This window comes from Dama dama, chromosome 10, assembly GCF_033118175.1.
Source record: "Dama dama isolate Ldn47 chromosome 10, ASM3311817v1, whole genome shotgun sequence".
In the NCBI taxonomy this organism is placed as follows: Eukaryota; Metazoa; Chordata; class Mammalia; order Artiodactyla; family Cervidae; genus Dama; species Dama dama.
Window position 1 is genome coordinate 15,490,521 of NC_083690.1, and position 26,275 is coordinate 15,516,795.

The window sequence follows — 26,275 nt, forward strand, 5'->3', positions numbered from 1 at the left end:
GCTACCTCCCAGAATCTCCCAGGGCCGACAAGCAAATACATAAAATAAAACACATGATATTGTTGGAAGAATGCAAAGTGAGTTGCAGACTGTTCTGTAAATATTAACATTAGCTTTATTTCCTGAGGATATGCTCTATGCCAAGCTCTGACCTAAGTTCTGGGTATATGTCATCTGATAGAATATGCAGAGTGACCTTTAGAGGCAAGTGTATCATTATTTCTGTTTTACAGATGAGGAAACAAAAGCTAAGAAAGAGTAAGCAGCTTGTCCAAGGTATTAAAACCATTGTGTGACTGACCAAAAATTTGAACCCAAATAGCCCGAGTTCACTGCTATGAGCTACTGCTCTGGGCCAGGGCAAAGGGAGCAGAAAGTTGTGCTGGCTTCTAGGCCCAGATAAGTGATATAGCACAAAACCCAAAATGTGGGAAGTAAATCTCCATGTTAGCACAGCACTTGACACTTGTGTGTCTGTTGAATAAATAAATGACCTAGTTTCACTGAAGTTGGCATTCATTATCTGGCAGGTGACCCGTTTTTGTTTCTGCTTTTTGGTTGGGTATTGTCAGTTAGCTAGCAGTGACACTTCAAGTGAAGACCAATCTGATAAATATTATTTTGAAAATTTAATGCAAAACTTATACACACTCAGGAAAAGACAGGAATGAAATTCCTCAAAATGTTAACCGTGGTGGGACTGGGGTTGATGCTTTTGGTATCTAACTTTCCTATAATTTGCAAGTCATTCTCTAATAGAGTATATCCTCCTACTGTGATGTAAGACAAGATTAAAAAATAAGCATGATTAGACATAGAGAACAGACTTATGGACACGGGAAGGGGTGAGTGAAGGAGAGGGTAGGACGAATGGAAAGAGTAACGTGGAAACATATCCATGGCCATATGTCTAGTAGATAGCCAGTGGGAATTTGCTGTATGACTCAAGGAACTCAAACCAGGGCTATGTAACAACCTAGACGGGTAGGATGGGGTGGGAGGTGGGAGGGAGGTTCAAGAAGAAGGCCATATGCATACCTATGGCTCATTCACGTTGATGTATGGCAGAAACCAACACAATATTGTAAAGCAATCATCTTTCAATTAAAAATAAATAAATTAAAAAAATAAGCATGCTTAACTTACCAGTTGATTTTCACGGTTCAGACATATTAGAATGTTTTATTATATTTAGATTTGATGTTTGTATTTATAATATCAAATATAATAAATTATTAGTATTTTCAAATAATTAAAAAAATCCAGTTTCTCCAATTACCCTCTTTGGGTAACAGGAAACTCCCAGATGCCAAGTAGCTAATCATCTTCAGGGCAGGAACATATGAGAACCCTTTTAGGTATTCATGTGCCTTAATTAGACAGAAATATTTATTACTCAGTTTTCTGAGATGTTCTTTTTGTTAAGAACAGAACTGAATCAGTTTGGTGTACACCTGAAACTAACATGACATTGTAAATCAACTATATTTCAATACAATTTTCAAAAAAAATTAAGCATGCTTATATCCGTTAAAGCAAAATGCAGTCAGGACTGAGGAGCCCCGTGACTCAGGATCTGTGTGGGTCTGCCCCTTGCCACCCGCCGTCCTGACCCATCCAGCGGCTGGCCGGCCGGCGGGGGCGCCTCACCTGAGCTCCTGCTGGGCAGCCGTGCTGTCCAGCGTGTCCTCCAGCTCTGTCTTCAGTGCCTCCAGCTCCTCCCCCAGGTCCCGCTTCTGCTTCTCCGCCTTGTTCCTTGCGGCCCGTTCGGAGTCCAGGTCCTCCTGGAGGTCTGAGATGTGACCTTCCAGCTCCCGGATCTTCTTCAGGGCATTGTTCTTCTGAGCCATTTCGTCGTCCAGCCTGCCGGGGACAGACTACCAGAACTAAGACCTTGGGGGTCCCGGGCCCCCTGCTGTCCATCCCACCAGGTGGCCAAAAAATGGTTTTCTGGAAGCAGTCATTTGGGTTCCACAGATATCGGAACACGTTCCGCTCAGGTACCGAGACACAAGTCCCCTTCTTGCCATGCTGGCCTGCTTGCAGGTTCATGCAGGATGTAGTTTCCAAGGGCTGATGTAAGAAAAGAGGTTGTGCTGCACGTGTGTGTGTGTGTGTGTGTGTGTGTGTGAAAGTGAGGCAGAAACACAGAGACAGAGACACAGAGAGACAGCGCTTTGCACTGTCCCAGACAGCATGGGGCCTTGTCCGCAGCAGGAACCCAACGGATGCTTTCTGAGTGTTAGGCAAGTGTTCCTCCCTAGTAACTACTGGCTGGTTTTCCCTTCCATTTGCTCAGCGTCTGAGTTCTGCTCCATGCAGAGTGCTTGGCCAGGCACTGCTTGTCGGGGGTGGGGATGTTAACACCAGGGGAGACGGTGACTGCACGTCAGGGTGGGAGGTGGGGAGCCTTGACCCGAGGGCATGGAAGGGAGCTCCCTCCTGACCCCGGTGGAGCTGCTTCTGGTTTCATCCACGATGGATGGGAAGGGACCAGCGGAGGGAAGACACCAGGTGGCCCGTCACCCTAGCGCTGTCGCCTGGCGCAAACCGGCTCAGAGCGAGCTGGCCAGAGGACCAACCAGAAAGTGACTCCCAGCCCGTCTCTCAAAAGCCGGGCGACTGGCCCAGGTTCCTTCACCTCCACTGGCCCAGCTTCCTCCTCAGTGACTGGAGGTACAGCAGCACATCTGGCCAGGTGTCGGTAAAGACACTGCTTGGGCAGAGCTCAGCACACGGAGAGCAGGTAAATAACTGAGTCGCTGCTCTGATACCCCCAGGGGGAGGCTGTTAGAGGGAACCCAGCTCCGAGCTGGGAGAAGGGGGAGCAGAAAAATGGGTGGGGGACACACCTCATGGAACGGGCCAAGTCTGCTGTATCCTGGGTGGGAAGAGAAGGGGGCGAAAGCTCAGGAGGAGACTGGTATTCACATAAAGAGGGGCCTCAGAAGGAGAGAGCCAGGGACAGGAGGGTCCTCCCAGCCTCAGATACATGGTGTTTGTGGTGCCGATGGAACAGACTCTTTGTACAACCAGAAATCCAGGACTGGGGTGCAGATGACGAAGGATGGGCACCCAAGAGGTGGGCATAGTGGCAGTAGAGAGGATGAGCTTGGTAGGAAGAGGTCAAAGGCGAGGTTCTGGAGGTGCCAGCAGGACCGAGAGGCACCTGGGAGGCCAGGTCGGGGCCACTTCATGTGAGATGGCGGCCTGCCTGGAGGAGGAGGAGGACCAGGCCTCCCCCCCGCAGATCGGCAGGGGCCCTCGGGGCATGAGCACACACTGGACCTGCCCCCGGCGGCCTCGTACCTGCCCAGGGCTGCCTGCAGCTCCTCCTCCTTCTTGGCCAGCTGCATCTTGAGCTCGGCGATCTGCGCCTGCAGTTCTGCGATCTGCTCGTGCAAGTCACTGGCCTCCCCATCCAGCTTCCTCTTGAGCTTCTCCAGCTCCTGCCGGCTCTTCTCCTCCTTCTTCAGCCGCACTGTGAAAAAGCCAGGACACTTCAGAGGGTAGACATGACCCGAGAAACCCCTGGAGGATGAGCCTTCCTGCTCAGGCACTTCACACACACACACACACACACACACAGGAACCCAGGCACTTCACACACACACACACACACACACACACACACACAGAGGAACCCAGGCACTTCACACACACACACACACACACACACACACACACACACACACACAGGAACCCAGGCACTTCACACACACACACACACACACACACACACACAGGAACCCAGGCACTTCACACACACACACACACACACACACACACACACACACACACACACAGGAACCCAGGCACTTCACACACACACACACACACACACACACACACACAGGAACCCAGGCACTTCACACACACACACACACACACACACACACACAGGAACCCAGGCACTTCACACACACACACACACACACACACACACACAGGAACCCAGGCACTTCACACACACACACAGAGGAACCCAGGCACTTCACACACACACACACACACACACACACACACACACACAGAGGAACCCAGGCACTTCACACACACATACACACAGAGGAACCCAGGCACTTCACACACACACACACACACACACACAGAGGAACCCAGGCACTTCACACACACACACACACACACACACACACACACACACAGGAACCCAGGCACTTCACACACACACACACACACACACACACACACACAGGAACCCAGGCACTTCACACACACACACACAGGAACCCAGGCACTTCACACACACACACACACACACACACACGAACCCAGGCACTTCACACACACACACACACACACACACACACACAGGAACCCAGGCACTTCACACACACACACACACACACACAGGAACCCAGGCACTTCACACACACACACACACACAGGAACCCAGGCACTTCACACACACACACACACACAGGAACCCAGGCACTTCACACACACACACACACACACACACACACACACACACAGGAACCCAGGCACTTCACACACACACACACACACACAGGAACCCAGGCACTTCACACACACACACACACACACACACACACAGGAACCCAGGCACTTCACACACACACACACACACAGGAACCCAGGCACTTCACACACACACACACACACACACAGGAACCCAGGCACTTCACACACACACACACACAGGAACCCAGGCACTTCACACACACACACACACACACACACACACACACACAGGAACCCAGGCACTTCACACACACACACACAGGAACCCAGGCACTTCACACACACACACACACAGGCACTTCACACACACACACACACACACACACACACACAGGAACCATCCCACCCGCACCACAGTCTTGTGGAAGGAAAGTCAGCCCTGGTGACAAGCACCTTCTAGAATGAATATGTGTGTTCCCAAAGGGTAAGCAGGCAGCCGGGTAGGACGGTCCCTTTCCTGCCGTAACCCACCATTCTCAAATGTCCTGTCTTATTTTCCTGCTTTTAAAATAACCACCTTCACTGTTCGCCTGAAACTATCACAACATTGTTAATTGGCTATACCCTAATACAAAATGGTTTGGGTGTTAAAAAAAATAATAAAGTAAAGTAAAATATCCCCCTCAGAACCTCTCCGGAAGCCGTTTTACCTTCCAGTTCTGAAATCATAGATTCGTGCTTGTTTTTCAGTTTGGTAAGATTCTTGGCTTTTTCTTCCTCTTCTGCAAGATTTGTTGTTAAGTCACTAATCCTCTCTTCAAGGAGTTTTCGCTCCTTTTGGGGGAAAAGAAAAAGAAATATCATTAGTTTTTTTCCTTTTCTCTGCGGACTATGTTTCAGTGTTAGTAACTTCCAGATAAACAGTTGAAAGGATAATCCATGCTATAACTAAATGCAACCTAGTGTTTTAAATGGGGAAAAATAAGCTCCTCAACAATAATACTTTCCAAAGACCAGCCACTCCCTCCCTCCCCTCAACTTCATGTCCCAGCCAAGGGGCCTCTTTCCTTTCTTGCCACACTCAGGGATCTTGCAAACAGGCGGGACCATCTGCCTGGGATGTGCCTCCACCCCATCTCCCTCTAACTGCTCCTCGTTCTTCAGGTGGCCACTGAAATGTCACCTCCTCCAGGAAGCCTTCCCTGAATGCCCCACCTCCATCCCCTAGTGCTCTGTTCTTATAAGAGGGTGAACACCTCCTTCAGAACCCTGATCATGATAGCAATTAGTGGTTGCTGGTACAATCATCTACTTGTTGTCTCTCTAGAACAAGCCCTCGAGGACTGGGTCCTCCTCCACCGTGCACGCCCTGCCCCTGACACCAAGCCTGTCTCACAGTTGGTGCCCAGCTGGCATCCAGGACTAAAGGTAGTCCACCCACAGTGGGGCTGCTTAGTGGATACTGACTAGGGTGACCCGCTCATCTTGGGACTTTTCTGGTTTGGGGGCTGAAAGTCTCACATCCCAGAAGCCCCTCAATGCCAGGACAGCTGGTCCTCTGTTAGGAGCTGGAAGTGGGTGGTGAGAATGTGAGAGGGGCCCCCTGGTCTCAGGCACATTGCCCACCCTCCCTTGCACAACTTGGGGGTTGCACTGGTTGTGGTGTTCCTGATACTTGCTCCACGGTGGCCCTGGCACTGTTGGGACCACCGGGGACCCCATCCATGGCATGCTTGCATCCTGACAGTGGTCACAGGGCCGCTACATCAATGCCAGAGGTAACCGCTTGGTTGGCCTTTAATTCCTTGTACCTGGCTAAAAAAGGGAAGGTATCTGAAGGTATCCACAGTCCTGATGAGCCTGTCATTTTAATGCAAATACTCAACCCCTCTCACTTTTTTAAAAAAAATTTTGGCCACATCACCGGGCACGTGGGATCTTAGTTCCCTGCCTAGGGATCGAACCCACTCCCCCATGCAGTGGAGTCTAACCACTGGACCACCAGGGACGTCCAACCCCACTCACTTTTGACAGTTTATTGTTCTGATCATCCATGACCAGAATATCATCCTCCAGTTTCTTGATCTTGGCCTCAGCTGTGACCTTCTCAAGTTGTAGCTTCTGCCTGGCAGCTTCCTCTTCCTCCAGCTGTTCCTCCAGGTCCTTTGTGGGGGAGAGAAAAGAATTACAGCCTTGCTTAACCCAAAATTTACTCTTCTGAAGCTCTGGGGACTCATGGATACAGAGGCTGGGCCTGATGGCCCCCTGCAGTCCTCTGCAGCTTCTTTCCATCAGAAAGAAAAGGTTTGGGTAAACCACTTTGTTTTGTGGAGCCTCAGTCTCCCCATCTGTAAAGTGGGGAGAATAGATACCATGATGGTTTAAAAATATGCCCACAAATTCTCTGATACTCATCCCTTCAAGAGGTGGAGCCTAATTTTTCTCCCCTTGAGTGTCAGCTGGACTTAGTGACTTGATTCTAACAAAACCAAGAGGAAGTGATGGCGTGTGTAAGTCAGAAATTAGGCTCTAAGAAGCATTGCAGCTTTCTACTCTGTTCTCCCTCCATGCACTCCGTCCAGGGAAAGCAAGCTGCCATATTGGCAGGACACTCAAGCAGCGCTGTGGAGAAGCCCACAGAATAAGGAACTGAGGTCTCCTGCCTACAGCCACGTGAGTGATGGCTCACTCACCCATGGAAGTGGATCCTCAAGCCCCGGTCAAGCCTTCAGATGACTGCAGCCCAGGCTGCCATCACGACTGCAGTCTCATGAGAAGCTCTAAGCCAGAATCACCCAGCTAAGCCACTCTCAGAGTCATGACTGTGTGAGATAAATGTTTAGTATTTCATTTACAAAAGAAATTTTTTTTTAATTTATTTATTTTTGGGTGTGCTGGGTCCAGCTTTCTCTAGTTGTGGTGTGTGGGCTTCTCACTGCGGTGGGTCCTCTTGTTGCAGAGCATAGGCTCTAGGCACGTGGGCTTCAGCAGTTCTGGCATGTGGGCTCAGCAATTACAGCTCGTGAGCTCTAGAGTGTGGCTCAGTAGTTGGGGGGCACACAAGCCCCACAACACGTGGGATCTTCCTGGACCAGGAATCGAACCCATGTCCCCCTGTGTTGGCAGGCAGATTCCTAACTACTGGTCCACCAGAGAAGTCCTAAATGCTTATTGTTTCTAAGCTACTGAGTCTTGGTGCTTTTTGTTCTGCAGCAGTAGCTTACTGATACAATTACCCCTCATACAGGGCAGCTATTAGGAGAAGACGTGTTTGTGCATGGAAGGCATGTCAACAGGACAGAGGAGGCTCCCAAGGAGACCTGTGTAGGCAGATGGCTGTTCCTCTCCAAGCCTGAGTCTCTGTCTCAGTCCAGTGGGGACACATATCATCAGATGCACCTCACAGGTCTGCAGGGAGACTCAAGGGATTCGGCACCACCGCGGGCAGCCCCCACAGTGCCTTACCAGCATCTGCTGGGCCATCTTCTTCCGTTCTGCCTGCAGCTGCTGGCCCCGGTCTTCCTCCTCCTCCAGGCGGGCCTCCATCTCGTGCAGGATCTCCTCCAGCTCCTGCTTCTTGGCTGCCAGCCGGACTCGCATCTCCTCGGCCTCGGCGTACAGCTCCGTCTCTGCCTGCAGCTGCTCCTGTAGCAGGTTCTTCTCCTCGGTCAGCTGCAGGCAGGGGGCAGGGAGACAGGCGGTGAGCCCCATGACGGGGGGCGGGCGGCCCGCCCTCTGCAGCCCCAGCCAGGCTCCCGGGCCGGTACCTGCGAGTGTTTCTGCTCCAGCTCCTTGAGTTCGCTCTCGGCCTTCTGCTGCCGCTCCTTGGTCTTCTGCAGCTCATCCTCCTTGGCCTGCATCTCCTCCTCCTGCCGAGTCACCTGCAGCAGGGGCTTCACCTGCACACAGTGGGTCAGAGCATCAGTTGTCTCCGTGGCACAAGGGATACACTCTCGTAGTAAGTAAATCAATGCTTCTCAGCCAGGAACAATTTTACTCCACCTGCAGCCCCTCAGGGGATATGTGGCAGTTTCTGGGGACAGTGGTAGCTGTCACAACTAGGTGTGGGGGGTGGGGAATGCTACTGGCCTCCAGTGGGTAGAGGCCAGAGATGCTGCTCAGCATTCTAGAATTCTCAGGACTGCCTCCATGACACAGAATTACCCATCCCAAAATATCAACAGTGCCGAGACCAAAAATCTTAGGGCAACAGGAAAAGGTGCAAAGTGAAAGGAGAAAGCCTCACTTCCCCCCATTAGTCCCATTCTGAGTGAGAACTGCTGCTGACAAGCTGATATGCTTCCTTCCAAAGAGAAAAGGAAAGGAAAGTCCCCCACACCCTACCTCCCATTATTAGTACTATCAGCATCTCCTTCTAGCCCTTTGTCCTACACACCAAAAAATACACCTGAGACCACACTGCCCAGTGTTACATGCTGCTTGTTTTTAAGTTTATTTTTTTTTTTAATTAAGAAAGTTTTTTTGCCATGCCATGAGGCTTGAAGGATCTTAGTTTCCGGACCAGAGATTGAACCCGGGCCCTCTGCAGTGAAAGCACAGAGTCCTAACCACTGGACCATCAGGGAATTCCCTACGTGCTGCTTTTATTACTAAAAACTACAGGATAATTGTCACCTCTGCCATCACATCAGCGTTACAACTTGATTTTTAAATACCATCATTTTTAGCGATTGAAAAGTATCCCTTTGATGGATGAACTGTTATGAATCAGTCTGCCAGGGCTAGGCATTGAAATTTTGCTCTTGTAAATGAATGCCCCTCATTTTTTATTTTCTTTATTTCAGATGGTTTTCTTAAGAGGAGAGTTTTCCAGAAGTTGGGTCGGTGGAAATAAACATTTCCAAAAAGCAGCTTCCCCTCACTGCTCTTTACCACGATGACTCCTAACTCCTTGTGTTCAAGCCCCGCCTGGCACTAGAGGAACCCATGTCTGACACACTGCAGCTTCTTTCCTGCGCTGACCCCAGTCTGCCAAGGGCATCACTTCCTGTGATTACCTATCATCTACTCCTCCACTCACCTAGAATATTCATGAAGCCAGGGTATCCCCAGGGTAGGCCCCTTCCCACAGGCCTGGTGCACAGTGGCCATTCAATACATAGTTGCCCAGTGAAAAAGATTTGTGCCCATCGACACACTCAAGGGCACCTAAGAAGAAGCTGTGTCCGTCCCCACAGAGCAAGTCTTTGCCCAACGGACTCGTGACGGCCAGCAACATTGCAAGACCAAGCTGTACCCAGAGAAGCAAACAGTGGATACACACAACACGCTGGATGCAGGGCTCTCCATAGAAGGATGCTTGTGACAAAGTGAAAGTCGCTCAGTCGTGTCCGACTCTTTGCGACCCCATGGACTATACAGTCCATGGAATTTTCCAGGCCAGAATACTGGAGTGGGTATCCGTTCCCTTCTCTAGGAGATCTTCCCAACCCAGGGATTGAACCCAGCTCTCCTCCACTGTGGGCAGATTCGTAACCAACTGAGCCACAAGGGAAGCCCAACACCTAGAGTGGGTAGCCTATCCCTTCTCCAGCGGATCTTCCCGACCCATGGGTCTCGCGCATTGCAGGTGGATTCTTTACCAACTGAGCTATCAGGGAAGCCCTGGTGACATAATTACGGGACCCATAGTTATATATAATATATATAGTTAATATAATATTCTTGAGATGACAAAAGTATAGAAATGGGGAACAGCTTCGTGCTTGCTGGGGCTGTGGAGGGAAGTGGGTAGAGCTATAAATGGGTGATAGGAGGGATCCCTGTGGTGATGGAAGTGCTCTGGGTCTGGGTTAAGATCATGGTTGTAACCCACATGCCTAGAGGGGGCCCTTCTCAAGCCCAGAGAATCGCCAACGGGGAAGGTTTGGTTTTGAGCTCTCGGTTGCAAGCCTGCTATCCACCACCTCCAGTCCCACATGGGCAGCGTCCCAGGGAAGACCCAGGACTTGGATGGGGGTTGGCAGGAGGGGGCTTGGGATGAGGAGGCACTCACTTTGGTGAAGAGCCGCCACCACTGCCAGTTCCGCAGCTTGAGGTAGGCGGCGCAGTTCCTCTGAATCACCTTCATGGCCGTCAGCTGCTGCTGCCTCTTGGCAAAGGCCCTGGGGAGAAGGAAGGGGAGGCGTGAGAAGACCCGCTCAGCCCAACACACACCTCACTGCGTTGTCACAGCATCCAGCCCCGCAGCGTCCTGGGAGCAGGACGCGTCTGTTTGGCTTGTGATTTTGTGACTCGCACAAGGACATTCCCCCCATTCTCTCTAGCCCAGATCCTCCAGCAAGCTCTGAGCATCAGTACAAGTGTATCATCTGGAGGCCAGAGCCTTTCTCAATGGACAAGGAAGACTCAAGGCTCACAAAATTCCCTGAATTCAGATCTGTGGTCCTGGTAACACCTAGGAAATCAACCCATGCTACACCATTCCTGAGAAGCATCTGACACACTCATCCATACCACGTCTTCCCCAAAGCTGAGTGTCTGAAAAACCAATCCTTTCCTCGGGTGTATTTTAAACTCCCAGACCTGACACAGAACCAGCACCCCTCCTATTTAAGGGCTGTTGGGTTCAAAAGACCACAGAAGAGTGAACACCATCTTCTTGTCTCTGAGTGGCTGCCATTGTGGCTGCCATCTTGGACATGGGTGAACTTGAAGAATAAAATCTCCCCAGTCAGTCTGGAAGTGGGAGTAGTGGGAACAGAGAATTTAGTTATGAGACTTAAAGGTTAGGTCTGTCCCTGGACCAAGAGCTCCCCAGATCTGGCCTTGACCATCCTGGGTCTACCCGGCAATGAATCAGCTTGACACAATTAGATGAGTGCGTGGTCTGTACCTCCTGATGACACATGCCCTGGCCTAGAGCTACTCCACCAACCCCTGCAGTCCTGTTTGGGGTGTGAGTTTCATAGAGGAACCCTAGCCCTCACCCAGTCCCCTGGTTTCTCAAAACAGAGGGAGCATCAGGGCAAGACCATGCCTTATGAATCCCATTCAGACATGGGGGTATATATACCAATACACCTTCCTCAGGTGCTTTATCGTATTCTCACACTTCTTAAATGATAACCAGCTTTGTTCTCAACTGTTTACAAGCAGTATTTCATTGACTCCCCCTCATTAAAACAAGTTTACAAGGCAGGAATGATTATACTCATTTTCCTGAGGCTCAGAGAGCTAGAATAACTTTCCCAAGGTTCTTCAGCAAATAAGTAGGGAAGCCAGGATAGAACCCACATCTGACTCTCCAGAGCCCACGGTCTTAACCCGTTCCTGCCCTGCCCTTGTAACTAACACATATCTTTAAAGTGGTAGCACTTCTTCCCCCTCAAGAAAAAGCTGCCATTCAATCAGTGACACATCTTAGAGCAGATGGCCTCTTAGAATCAGGGAATCAGGACGTGAGGCCAGAAAACCCCCTGAAATTTTGCATTTCTGGTCTGTGTTTGCAGGGAGGCGACAACATGCAGGTCTTTACTTTCTGGCCAGGTAGCCGCGACACATCGCCTGGAAGGCCATGATGACGTCGGTGATCTTTAAGTCTCGCTCCTCTTCCAGGTGGGCCAGGACCCCGGTTCGGAAGAAGATTTTGCTCTGCCCAATCCTGTACAGGTTGGGGTCGAGTTCCAGGGCTTTGATCTGCGGAAGGAAGGAGGGGAGAGTTCCTGTTCTCGGCTCTGCCACTTGGCGGGGGGTTAGGTGTGTTTAAGGAGGGTCCTGCCTGGAGCAGCTGTGGGCAAAGCCACCCGAGGCTGGGAGGTCTGCAGGTGGATTTCTGGGGAGGGGCTGGGGACCAGGCTCACCATCAGGATGCAGGCCTGCTTCCCGTCCATGAAGCCTTTGGGAATGGCGTTCGCGGCCAGGATCTCGTACCTTGAGACACAGTGCAGGAGTCACGACCGAGCGCATCTCCGTTGTCATCAGTCTGCCCCTCCGCCCAGCCTGCTCCCCGCACCCGCCCCCAACACCCACCCCACCTGCACCGGCCGGGCAGGCTCACCGTTGGCGGAACTCCTGGAAGACGATCCTGTTGGGGAAGCCCTGGCGGCAGATTCGGATGCCTTCCAAGACCCCGTTGCACCGCAGCTGCTCCAGCACCAGGAAGGCGTCCAGCTTGCCCGACTGCAAAGATGCAAAGGGCGGTGGGCTGCTGGGGCCTCAGGGAGCAGCAAGCCCCGAATCTCAGGCCCAGTGACCCACCTCGCCAGGCCACGGCGGGATCACCAGGGGCACCAGTGAGAGCTCAGCTGAGGGTCTGGTGCCATCTCTCTTGTTGGCACCAGCATCAACTGGGGCTTCCTCCTTGTCACCTCCCCCACCTCGCTTCCTGCCCATCGCCAGTTCTACGGCTCCTACCTCCCAAACATCTCCCCACCCACCCACTTCTCTCACCACTGCCATCCACTCGCCTCCCTCTTCTCCTGCCCCGATGACCACAGTAGCCTTGTACTGTTTTCCCACCCCATCCTGCCTCTCCCATTGCCTCATTTGGTTTCTAAAATGCAAATCTGATCATGACATACCCCTGCTTTTAAAAGCCCCCTGATAACATCTTACAATAGGAGCACCAAGCCCTGTCAACCCCCAGGAATGCCACAATCTAAGCCCCGCCCAGCAGTCCAGCCTCATCTCTGCCATCCCTGCCGCACACCATCACACATCAATATGGAACACCCCCTGGAGTTTCTTCGCCCAGACCCTTCATGTCTCTCCTCCACGCCTTTGCTTATTCTGGTCCCTCTGCCTAGGATGCCCTCTCCTCTCTGCCCTCCGAGTCACCGAGTTCACATCCTTTAGGAAGCTTTCTCTGAGCCCTGAGTTTTGAGTGAGAGCCCTGGCTCTTTGGTATTCTCATAATTTACCGCATGACATCCTCAGCTGGTGTGTCCACCTCTCCCACAACTCAGCACTGCTGACATCTTGGGCTGGATAATTCTCTGTGGCTTCAGGGGGAGCGGCTCTATGTGCTATGGGATGTTTAGCAGCATCCCTGGCTTCTGTGAGCTGGATGCCAGTAATAGCCCCCTTCTCAACTAAAAATGTCTCCAGGCACGGCCAAATCTCCCCTGTGGGGGAAGGGAGGGCACACGATTGCCCCCCAGCGAAGCACCCCTGCCCTAGGTTATGACACCTGCCGGCAAGGACTACAGTCTATCCAGCACCGAATCCCCAGCACCCGGCATGGATGAGGCTCAGCAAATATTAGCTGAATAATGTTTACTGTAAATATTACAGTAAATATTAGTGAACGAGTGATCTGATACCATGTGCAGCCACTCTGGGGCTCAGAGTCCCCGGGAGCATTCTCCCTTCCTCTCTTGCCTTCTTCTGCCTCTCGGATGAGAAAGGAGTGCCTCCCACCCATGTCAGATGGAGCCCTCTGGGTGGGGAGGGGGTGGCCTGGCTTTCCTCCTGCCCCCGGAGCCCAGCCTGCCTCCCCTTTCCCTGCAGACCCTGAGGGCGTCCCGAGGAGCCAGGCGGCAGCCTCACCCTCTTCTCGTGGTTGGGGATGATGCAGCGCACGAAGTTGGGTGTGGTGTTGCGCAGCGTGGTCATCAGCTTCCCCAGCTGCTCCTTGTATAGCTGCCCCACCGTGCGGAACATGCCCTTCTTGGTCTTGGAGGCGCTGGGCAGCGAGCTCTCCGTCATCTTGGCCATCTGGTCCAGCCCCACGATGCGGTCCACTGTGGGCACACGAAGGGTGGTGTCAGCCCACCCAGGGGCTCTGCACCCCTGCAGCAGGCCAGGGGGCCAGCCCGGAGGGTGGAGATCCAGGAGGGTGGAGATCCAGGAGACCCCTGCTCATTCTCAGAGGCACCCCTCCCCATTCTTTCCTCCACCCCAACACCTCCCCTCTAGCGATAGGCAAAGGGAGGTGTTGGGGGTTGCTTTCCAAGTATTACGTATTTCTGAGACCCTGAGAACTCCCAAATGACAGAAAGAACACATTCTCTCTGACCCTGTCACAGAGACTTGGGAGTAAATCCTGTTCTTGCCACCGCCTTGGCCTGGCGCCGTTTTGTGCCTCAGTTTCTCCTTCTGTGAAAATGAAAGTCACTCAGTCATGTCTGACTCTTTGCAACCCCATGGAATTCTCCAGGCCAGAATACTGGAGTGGATAGCCATTCCCTTCTCTACGGGATCTTCCCAACCCAGGGATTGAACTCAGGTCTCCTGCATTGCAGGCAGATTCTCTACCAGCTGAGCCACCAGGGAAATGGAGGTAATAATAGCATCTACCTCCTAGGGCAGGAATAACTGAATAAGGTCTACAAAGGGCTTACCTCCCTGCCTACCTTCAATCCTTCATCCACCAACAAATAAAATATTTATTGAGAGCCTTCTGTGTGCCAGGCCCTGGGCATACAGACGTGAACAAAACCCAGACACTGTGTACCGCTCCCCCCCGACCCCAGCTCATATTCTATGGATATTCCAACAGAAGGAGGCAGATAATGATCACGTGTGCAAGTATACAATATTTTGAGTGGTGAGGTGAGCTTAGAAAGATAAAACAGGGATCCCTTGGGGGAGGAGATGGCAACCCACTCCAGTATTCTTGCCTGGAGAATCCCATGGACAGAGGAGCCTGGTGGGCTACAGTCCATGGGGTCACAAAGAGTTGGATGCGACTGAGTGACTAACGCACACACACAGTTGACTGTATCCAGTTGGTTGGTGGTGTTGTGGAGTTCAACCCCACTGACATTAGACCCAGCACTTCCACCCCATGTGCTCAGTTAGGCGCCATGTAATAATGTCTTTGCTTGTCTGCCTCGTCTATAAGACCGTGGCTCCTTGAAGGAAGGAGTTTCAGAGTTTATCATGAGTCCCAGGTGTGAGATATAACCTGGGTTGAGATGCTGTTACCCCATCCCAGGGCCCTGGCACTCAGTAAATGTCGGCAGAACTGACCCCTGTCCCTAAAGCAAGGGTGGTGAGTCCTGTAAGCCCTAGACCCACAGGTTCCGTGTCAAGAGTGAAATCTGCTGTAAGCACTGAGGCCCAGGAGCAAAAGCAGCAAGGTCCACCACCTAATAGTCATCACAGGGCCGATGTGTACTAAGTCCCTACTGTGGGCCCAGCAGGTGCTAGACTTCACTTGGATTATCTGTTCTCTGGTTCTTAAGGGGAAAAAAGTGTGGTCCCCAGATGAGCAGCATTAGCGCCACCTGGGAACTTATGAGAAATACGAATTTTCAGGCTCTATCCAGACCTGCTGAATCAGACCCTCTGGTGATGGGATCCAGTGATCATGAGTTTTAAGAAGCCTTCCAGTGATCTTGATCCATGCTCCAACTTGGCCCCACTGATCTAATTTCACCCTCACAGTAATCTTAGGGAAGATGGGAGATTAACTCCAGCTGATATAAAGAATCCGCCTGCAATGCAGGAGACCCCAGTTCGATTCCTGGGTTGGGAAGATCTGCTGGAGAAGGTATAGGCTACCCACTCCAGTATTCTCGGGCTTCCCTGGTGGCTCAGAGGGTAAAGAATCCGCCTACAATGAGGGAGACCTGGGTTCAATCCCTGTGTTGAGAAGGGAATGGCTCCCCATGGCCTGGAGAACTCCACGGACAGAGGAGCCTGGCAGGCTACAGTCCATGGGGTTGCAAAGAGTCTGAAACGACTGAGTGACTTTCACTTTCACCAAAGAGAATGGTGAAGCTTAAGAAAGTCAAGTGACTTGTCTGAGATCACACAGCTGGTACACGGCAGAGATGAGAGTGCAGTTAAGTCTCTCGGACTCCACAAGGGGGCGCTCTGATCCAACATACCTCCTAAGACATTTCTTCCATCAACGCCTGAGCCCCGACTCAGGACCTTCTCCATGGGGCCCAGGTGCAGGATTGAGGGGCTCAGGAATTTGTACCCATCCCTCCTTGGAGCAGTTGTGGGAATCAGGGGCAGCTGGGAAGGGGCCAGAGGGAGTTCAGTCCTCCTCAGGGCCTTACCGTCCTTCCACAGGTCGGCCACAAACTTGTCCGAAGAGGCATTGAGGAGGGAAGTCACATTGTCATTCAGCGGGTCCATGTTCTTGGTCAGCCAGGCGCTGGCATTGTAGTCCACCTGTCAAGGACCATCCCACCAGTCAGGTGCTTCTGCTTCAGTTTTGAACTAAGGACAGGGCCCCAGACCTCTCCCACTGCCCCGGATCTTCTGAAGTCAGAGAGGAAACATGAGTGGCTGCCACGATGGGAATCCACAAACACCAAAGAAGGGACCGACAAAACAGAACTTTAAAGGGCCCTGTGCGCAGTAGGCCTCAGCCATGACCTACTGGGAAAGCCTCGTCTCTATCCCTGCCTTCTCCTAGTAAGCTTCTTCAGGCAGCCTCCTCAAGAGCCCAGCACGATGCCTGAGATTTCCCAAAGGTACAGAGCTTTGATGGTGGCGAATACCCTCCCCTCACATTTAACGTTCACCTCTCATCCAGCAAAGGCTTGACAACAATCTGCTTTTAAATTAAATCTGGGACCTCTTTTTAATTTTATTATTTTGACTGTGACATGGAAGGAACTGATCATAGTTCTGGTGGGGTTTTACACGATATGGGTTGTTACGGTGATGGGCACATCTGATCTTGGCTATGTGCCAATAAAACTTTATTTATAAAAATAGGCTGTGGGCCAGGTTTGGTACCTGGCTGTAGTTTGCCAACCCCTGGTTTAGAATGTTGCCTGTTTCTATGATGTAGTGGATATACTGGGGAGTCAATAAATGTCTGCAAGCCAGACTGAGGTATGTCTTTTCTACATGATCCAGGACCCTCCGGAGGCATAGGGAAAGGTCCTGTAAGAACTATGACATGATGTTGACGGTGATGACAATGATGATGGAGGAGGTGGGGAGGGGAGAAAAAGAGAGGAAGGGGGAGAAGGAAGAAAAAGAAGACATTGCAAATTTCCCTGAGTAGCACAAACTGGCAATGGGAAACCTAAGGCCATGATAAAGGAGATTCCTGTTGGACTCAAAAGTGGGTTTATTGGTCACCCCATTCCAGCTGGCCCTTCCTGTTAGGTTTAACTGGTAGCAGGAAGGATTTAGAGTCTATACAGGAAAGAACTGCCTGGCTACCATGAAAGTGAAAGTTGCTCAGTCCTGTCCGACTCTTTGCAACCCCATGGACTGTCCATGGAATTCTCTGGGCCAGAATACTGGAGTGGGTAGCCTTTCCCTTCTCCAGGGAACCTTCCCAACCCAGGGATTGAACCCAGGTCTCCCGCATTGCAGGTGGATTCTTTACCAGCTGAGCCACAAGGGTAGCCTGGCTACCACAGCTGGAGCATATTAGTGGCATCCCTAATATATATTTCACATATGCCTAGAGTATACAACATATATATTAGCCTATTATAGCATATATAATCTCTATCTTTAATATACAGGTATTATATATATATATAATATATACATACATTAGCCCATTATATGTTATATCTCTAAATCTTGTCCCTTCCTGATGCTTAGACAAATCGTGTATAAGGCTCGTTTGGGGTCTGACTACCACCAGATGCTTCTGGGTCCCGCCACTCCCAAGTTGCTCCTACTTGGAGCATCCTGCCTGGGTCCCCTGGGATGAAGAGACCCCTGGGACATTGGCCTGGTACCTTTCCGGCGTAGTGGATGATAGAGAATTCAGTTTTGTCCTTGAGCTGCTTGGGCTTCTGGAACTTGGGGTGGCTGCCCTGCTCCGAGCACAGCTTCTCCACAAAGGACTTGTCTGTGGCTTTGGGGAACCAACACTCCTCGTCCAGCAGGGCCAACACACCCGGAGGGTTGTTCTGTGGAAGACAAGCAGATCATAGCAAGGGCGCCTGCGCCTCAGGCTGGCCACCCAAGCACGTGTGTAGGCTCCCTTACCGTATCTACTTACATATAAAGGTGAATGTACATGCTCCATCTCCACCCCCTCAATCTATCCTCAAAGTATTCTGTTCCCAGTGGACCAGCACTAGGGATGCAAGGGCCGGGAAGCATACACAACATCACAAAGATTTCACCATTCTAGTGATAAATTGTGTTCCTTTACAAATAAATTCACCTAAGGGTTCCTTTGAGTAAAGAGCTCCCCAATGGCTGAGACAGTTTAAACTAAGGTGTCAGGAGCACCATCAAATCTGCACATGCCATTTGCTCTGCTGGAATGTTCTTTACTTTTTGGACTCAGATCAGAGAAGCCCTTTCCTGGCTATTCTGTCCAAAGCAGGCATCCGTAAACCACTCCCTGTCCTTTTCAGGGGTTTCAGTTGCTTCTCTTGTTTGTCTAGTTACATTGTCTGCTCCTCCAGGAGGGCAGGGACTGCATCCATCTCATTCAGTTACATCTCAGCCCCTAAAGAGAGGGCCCAGCATATAGCTGTTTAGTTGCTAAGTTGTGTCCAACTCTTTTACAACACCATGGACCGTAGCCTGCCAGGCTCCACAGTCTATGGGATTTCCCAGGCAAGGATACTGGAGCTGGCTGCCATTTTCTTCTTCAGGGGATCTTCCTGACCCAGGGATCAAACCTGCATCTTCTGCATTGGCAGGTGGATTCTTTACAACTGAGCATATAGTAGGTCATTCAATAATGTAGGTCAATCAATGGTCATTCAATAATGATCTCTTGTGCACCTACTATGTGCATGGTTCTAGGAGTTTGGGATGGGTCAGCGAACAAAAGCAAGACCCTTGCCTTTGGGAATGAATGACTGGAGAGAGGGGAAGGGGAGGGATGGGGATGGTGGGGAAGGGAAGAAAGGGGAGGGTTAAAAAGGAGAAACACCTTCAATAGGAAAATGTGGGCTAAAGGACAGGGTAATTTAGTTCACAAAGATTCAGTTTACAGCCTTGAAGGACTTGGGGAAGCCGTGTCCTAGTGGAGCGAGCACAGGGTCTGCGTGCCGGCTGCACGTGTGTGATGTGGGGCCTCACCGGCCGCTCGATGAGCTCAATGCAGGGCTGCAGGTCCAGCCCGAAGTCGATGAAGTTCCACTCGATGCCCTCGCGCTGGTACTCCTCCTGCTCCAGGATGAACATGGTGTGGTTGAAGAGCTGCTGCAGCTTCTCGTTGGTGTAGTTGATACACAGCTGCTCGAACGAGTTCACCTGAGCACACAACACCAGGGAGACCCGTGAGCATCATGGTCCAAGGTAGGGGACTTGGACCTGAGGAGCTCCGTGCTGGAGAGAGCTCCACACCGGACACCCTTTCCACGAGCTGCTCTGCCATTTCAGCACCCAGAGAGTGCTCAGGCCCCAGTGAAGGCTGCCCGGGGCTCATGAGGGCTGGTAAGAGTTACTTATTTCCATGTCACGTGGTTTCAAGAATGCTGATCTCCATCTGCACAATGATTTATAGATAGAATAACTGTTAAGTATTTCAACACCTCAATTTTTTTTTTTAGCCATACCCCATGGCATGGGATCTTAGTTCCCCGACCAGGGATTGAACCTGTGCCCCTGCAGTGGAAGTGTGGAGTCTCAACCCCTGGCCTGCCAGGGAAGTCCCTCATTATCCCCATATTACAGAGGTGGAAACTGAGGCTCAAAGAGGGAGTAATTCCATAGTAGATGTGTTTTGGAATATCTGTCAATCTTAACATATTCTCTTTCACTGAGAACTTCCCTCCAACTCATGGGAGTGGGATTTGGTAGCCATTTTATACTCTATGAAGTACTGAAAGACCCTAAAAACAGTGCTTGGCTCTGAGATGACCATGTGACCCAACTCAGGTAAGATTCAATGACACTCAATTCCAAGATGTGGATGGAACTATTGGAAAGAATTGGAACTGGTTGGAACTAAGAGGCAGTCTGGATCGATGGCAGCCATACTGCCACCATGAGGGGAGAGCCCGCTTGAGAATGAAGCCAAAGTGGAGGATAGCAGAGAGAGGGAGATGGCAGGAGTTCAGGTCCTGCCTGTTGGATCCAGCTGTGCCTCTGGCCTCAGTTTACAAACCAGTACATTCCCCACTGGATTTCTGTCTCTTAAACCCTCAAAGATTTAACCTTCATGAGACAGCTTCCCACCCTATAGTAGCTGCCTGCCTTTCTCCAAAAATAATGAATTTCTCTAAGTGGAAGCTAATTTCCAGAGAACCGGGACCATGTCTATTGCGATCCTGCCAAGTTGTACCTCAAAGATCTCAAATCCAGCGATGTCCAGGATCCCCAGGAACGAAGCCCCTTGCCGGTGGGTCTTGTCCAGAGCTTTGTTCACACGCGTAAGTATCCAGCGGAAAAGGCGCTCATAAGTGGCTTTGGCCAAAGCTTCTACAGCGAAGTCTGCCTGCAGGGGGTAAGGGGACAGGGTTACTCCCAATGGGCTGCATTTTCACAAGAGCCTGAGTGGTGGTCCTGGATTTTTATATTCCCTCTACCTACAGTTACTCCTTAAAAGATAAACAAAGAAAAGGAAAGTATACCATCTCTACAACTGGCAATAAGGGACAGAGTGGTTAAACCTAAGGAATGGCGATGTGGCTAAGTAGTCATTTCCTGTCAGAGGGATCTGGAACAGAGTGGAGCCTGCTCCATCTCAGGGTCACTTAGAGGCAGTCAGTCCTGCCTCTAGAAAGGGTCCAGAGACATTTCCAAAGGTTAAGTCAGCTCTCATACCTTCAATTAAGAGATCAAGATGAGGTCAGGAGTGAGCGACTCTGATAATTCTTGCTCAGCCAGTGCTGTACCTTCAAAACCTGACATGGGACTTTGATTATTCTAGTACTGGACAGACAGGGGATAAAGAATGGATGGATGGGTGGGTGGATGGGAAAGTCCTTCCCTGAAAGCCACTGGGAAGTCTAGGTCTTTTGAGCATGAGCCACCCATTGTCCTTGTTGGGCAAATGGTGTACTTTCCTTCACCACAAATTGGCTTTGCTGCATGGTTTAGTTAGATAACAGATGCATGAATGGGTAGGTGGATGGATGGATGGATGGATGGGTGGATGGATGGATGGGTGGGTGGGTGGATGGGTGGGTGGGTAGATGGGTGGGTGGGTAGGTGGATGGATGGAAGGGTGGATGGATGGATGGGTGGATGGATGGATGGAAGGGTGGATGGATGGATGGGTGGATGGATGGATGGGTGGGTGGATGGATGGAAGGGTGGATGGATGGACAGTGGATGGATGGATGGATGGAAGGGTAAATGGATGGAAGAGTCTTCAGGAATAAATGACAAATGTAGGAATAAATGGCACATGCATCATTTACCTGTTCTTTTGTTTGAGCCTTCTGTACCACATCCCGCCCGACTTTGATACGTGGAGTCAAGATGGATCTGGTGAAATCTGTCACATTAATTCCCATGAGGTGGCAAACTTTCTGAGCCGCTGGATGGAGAAAAGAAGCATATTAAATGTATCACAAAAGTGAAGGCTTGGAAAAGAAGGCAAATCACACGGGATCTCTATGATCTGTGGATACACCGTTTTTTTCTCAATGAGATGGAACATGACGGTGACCATAGCATGAAAGAGTCCCAAAAACTGCTGTAATTAGTGACCTCACCCCCAGTGTTTTACAAAGAGGCAACGATGGGGTGGGATGGAGGTGTGCCCCGACTGGGGCTTAGGGTCAGAGACAGTTTCAGGTCCTTGCTCTCTGCCCACTTCATAGCCATGTGATTTTTTGGGAAAACTACTTAACTTCCCAAACTCTAGCTGGCAAAAATGGTCAGCTATTTGGTATGTTGTTTGATTGTCAATGGGATTAAATGAGGTAGGTGTATACCTGACATATAGTTAAATTCAATAAGCATTTGTTCTACCATTCCGAGATATATGTGGCAATATATCTAGAGAGAAAAATATTGGAAACAACTTAAATATTTATTCACAAGGGAGCAAACAAATATATCATGGTATTTTTATAAGTATTTTCTCTCTAGGGAAAAAAAAAGTTGTAAGATGATGCCTATAGTGTGATATCATCCATGTAAATAAAAAGTCACACTCACAAAACACCACTATATATTGTTCAGATACATGTGTGTGAAAGCATAAACATAAGACCAGAAGGGTATGTGGTAAAGTTTAATTGTGGCTGCCAGGAGATTCAGGGAGAAGAGCAGGACCCCGCTGGGAGAATAAGAGATGTCAGTCTTCTCCACACTGTGTTTTGTTTCAGTCTAAAGATAAAGAAGTATTCAAAAATATTCACAAATGTCCATTCTGAACGGTGGACACATGGGCTCTTGTTGTATCCATGTAGTTCTGCATTTAAAAAGGTTTTCTCAAAAAAAAAATCCAACATTAGCTACTTCCTTAATGTGAAGACTAATGGTACACAATGGTTTGGAATGGTGTGAGGTGGACGATAAATCGTGTAGTTTTAGGATTTTTTTCCCCCATCTTTTTGCAAAGGTGCTCTTTTCGTTTCTATTGCCCCGAGGGTCTCTCTTCAGTGCGAGGATTTCTTTAACTTTCCAGTTTTGGGAGTGTTAGACATAAGAAACAACTGACAGTTCAAAAGGGAGCTTGGAAAAGCAACCCAATATATAGCTTGGGACAGGGGTGTTGAGGCCACAGGTGAGCAAGTTGGGAACCTAAGTCATCCTTTTCAATCAGCCACCAACAAGCAGGGTGGTATCCAGGCCATCTTTTCAAAACACAAAACACTTTATTTGCAGGTAGGGCTGTCAGATTTAGGAAAAACATATAGGACACCCAGTGAAACTTGAATTTCAGATAAGCAATGAACAATTTTTAGTATAATTATGTCCCCAATATTGCCTAGGACATACTTACAATCAGAAGTGTTTATCTGAAATTCAAATTCCACTGGGTGTCCTGTGTTTTATCTGACAACCCCATTTCAGGGAAATGTGAGGTCTATCTCCCCAACAAGACCACACATGCCATAAGAAAGGGGGTGGTTCCTTCTCATTTCTCATTGTATCCCACTGCCCGGCATATGGCAGGTGCTCAAAAATACTTGTTTAACAAAATAAATGAGTGTGGAGTTTTAGAAGAGATACTCCCTAAAGATCCTGTCTGATCCAAAACTTAGTTTCCCCGCCCCCCCACACTCTGGAGAATTTTCCACGTAGGATCTTTAGCAGTGAAAGGTTTGAAAAAAGAATTAAGTGATAGTAACCCAGTCTAGTTCTTATTAACACCCCAGATATACTCAGCCAGAAAAATAACCAAGACAATGTGACCTTCCCTCCCATCACCAAAAGTCATCAGTTATCACACAAAAAAGCAGCAAGCACCTGTGTTATCCGGCATGGAAGCCTGGTCTGTGTTCCTTTCCTTCTTGAAGACAATATTTCCAAGTTGTAGGACAGATGACACCACCCTCAATATGGCTGGAGGGAGGAGAGAAGACCAGATAAGACAGGGATGCCAACACCAAGATCCAGAGTCTATAAGTCATTGAGGACCCGGAGCTGGCCTACAGCTTTCCCCCAGAGAGACTCCGTTCTGAGCCTTTGTCTAATCTGGTTCAGTCACTAACTTGTGTCCAACTGGAAAAAGCCAAACCATCCTAATTCCCTGCTAAGAGGAGAGATCAGCTAGGGCAGAACAGAATAGTTTTGGACTGCTGCTAAAAACCTTGCACTACAATGGAATTCTGTGCAGGAGGGCATGGCAATCTATAGCCTGTGGGCCAAATCCAGCTCATCACCTGCCCTTGAAAATAAAGTTTTATTGGAACCCAGCCAAACTCATTCACTTACATGCTGTCTATAGCTGTTTGCATGCTAAACGGCAGAGTTCAACAGTTGCCATAGAGATCGTATGGCCTGGTAAGGCTAAAATACTTACTATCTGGCTCTTCGATACATCAAGGAGATTGAATGATTAACAATTACAAACAAACAAACCTGCTGTATCTCACAAACATGAATACTGAATGAAGGACTCCAAATGCAAACAAGAACATGTCATATAAATCCATTTAACAGGCAAATCTATGCCGTCGGAAGTCGGGACAGTGGTTATCCTTGACTGGGGAAGCTACAAGAAGGAGCATGAGGAGTTTCATGGGGGCTGGTGGTATTTGTGTTCTCTGAGTTAAAATAGGCACCAGTTACGCAAGTGTGTTCAGTGTGTAAAGATTGATCAACTATATACACTTATACACAATCTTCTAAATGTAAATTTTACATCAATAAACTGTATCTAAAGACAAAACAAAACCCTGTGCTTCTTAGCATGCTCTGGCTGGGTGTGTGAACGTTCATGTTAGGATGAAGAAGGGGGAGTCTTTTCCACTGATTGTCGAGGCATCTCCAGACAAAACAGTGTTACCAACCTTGGGAACCCTTCTGACGCCATACTCAGCCCACGTCACTGTCAAAATGGTTTCTGTGCCTGAAATCCCCCCAAGACCATGAGTTCCTGGAGAGTGGGGGACTGTCCTATCTTCTTTATATTCCCAGACCTTCTCCAGGGTCCAGACACATATGGGGGAGGGAGGGTAGATGGATGGATGGAAAATGAACTGATGGATGGATGGATGGATGGATGGAGGATTGATTAATGCAAATACTTGGCTTTAGATTACCTGAGATGCAGATCACCCAGGATTTCCAAGAAGAAATCACTGTTCCAAGAACAAAACATAGAGATTCCAGCCTACTCTGATTCCTCAGGCCAAATTAAGGATGACAATCTTTTTTGGGGGGGATGTTTTGGAACCTTTTGGGACCTTTTGGGCTTCCCTGGTAGCTCAGTTGGTAAAGAATCCGCCTGCAATGTGGGAGACCCCAGTTTGATTCCTGGGTTGGGAAGATCCACTGGAGAAGGGATAGGCTACCCACTCCTGTATTCTTGGACTTCCTCTGTGTCTCAGCTGGTAAAGAATACGCCTGCTATGCGGGAGACCTGGGTTTGATCCTTGGGTTGGGAGGATCCCTGGAGAAGGGAACAGCTACCTACTCCAGTATTCTGACCTGGAGATTTCCATGGACTGTATGTATAGTCCTTGGAGTCGCAATAAAGTTTTACTACAACTGTCCTCACACGTTAGGGAGCCTGGCCCAGCTCAGGAGGAGAAAGGCTTAGACCACCCACCCATGTGTTCCCACTCACCACTGGAGAAACTTTCCTCTCAAGTGAACAAAGTTTCTGTCAGAAGAAAACAGCTGAGGCAGTTTCTTTAATAACATCTACAAAGGGGCTCTATAAACCATCAGGTGCAATAGTCACAGTTCTTAAACTGAAAGTCTAAGTGAGGGATTGCTGAAATGCCTGCATCACAAGCAGTGAAACTCAGGATTTCTCAGCCCGGGCCCTAGTGAATTTTTGGCCCAGAGAGTTGATTGTGGGGGATGCCCTGTGCATCATTACAGGATGTTCAGCTGCATCCTTGCTGTCCAACCACTAGATGTCAGTATGCTGTTTCTGTGTTCAGTCGCTAAGTCATGTCCGACTCCGCGACCCCATGGACTGCAGCATGTCAGGCTTCTCGGTCCTTCACTATCTCCCAGAGTTTGCTCAAATTCATGTCCATTGAGTCGGCAATGCTATCTAGCCATCTCATACTCTGTCAATAGTGCTATCCTTTCCCAAGTTATGACAACCAAAAATGTCTCCAGACATTGCCAATTGTCCCCTGGGGGCCACCCCCCCCCCAACCCTGGTTCAGAACCACTGGTCTAAATGAGAAAAGCAGATTGATGGGGCCTGTAGGGATTCACGGGGGCCACAACCCTGCATGAAAGGCGACAGCTGAGACTCCAATCATGGCCACAAGGGAGGGAAACCCGGAGCTGCCGGACTTCTGCTTTTTCCAAAGATGATGGGGAAACCCAGATTTTCATGTGAAATCTACCCAAGTTTAAAATTAACAACTCAGAGGCTTCCTTA

At 49.8% G+C, this 26,275-nt stretch overlaps 1 protein-coding gene across 3 annotated transcripts in view; it reads right to left on the reverse strand.

Annotated features, from left to right (window-relative positions):
• The window catches only part of MYH11 (myosin heavy chain 11), a 126,125-nt gene that overhangs the window by 21,843 nt on the left and 78,007 nt on the right, over window positions 1-26,275 (reverse strand). For all 3 annotated transcript variants that reach the window (XM_061152896.1, XM_061152895.1, XM_061152897.1), the window contains 17 exons: window positions 23,674-23,769; window positions 21,672-21,790; window positions 20,591-20,743; window positions 19,384-19,557; window positions 18,078-18,251; window positions 16,422-16,536; window positions 13,957-14,150; window positions 12,467-12,588; window positions 12,270-12,339; window positions 11,945-12,105; window positions 10,463-10,571; window positions 8,214-8,345; window positions 7,912-8,118; window positions 6,472-6,609; window positions 5,157-5,280; window positions 3,310-3,481; window positions 1,651-1,863 (listed from right to left, as the gene is read on the reverse strand). In XM_061152896.1, coding sequence (XP_061008879.1) covers window positions 1,651-1,863; window positions 3,310-3,481; window positions 5,157-5,280; window positions 6,472-6,609; window positions 7,912-8,118; window positions 8,214-8,345; window positions 10,463-10,571; window positions 11,945-12,105; window positions 12,270-12,339; window positions 12,467-12,588; window positions 13,957-14,150; window positions 16,422-16,536; window positions 18,078-18,251; window positions 19,384-19,557; window positions 20,591-20,743; window positions 21,672-21,790; window positions 23,674-23,769 — 2,473 coding nt within the window. The remainder of the gene's footprint in view (window positions 1-1,650; window positions 1,864-3,309; window positions 3,482-5,156; window positions 5,281-6,471; window positions 6,610-7,911; window positions 8,119-8,213; window positions 8,346-10,462; window positions 10,572-11,944; window positions 12,106-12,269; window positions 12,340-12,466; window positions 12,589-13,956; window positions 14,151-16,421; window positions 16,537-18,077; window positions 18,252-19,383; window positions 19,558-20,590; window positions 20,744-21,671; window positions 21,791-23,673; window positions 23,770-26,275) is intronic.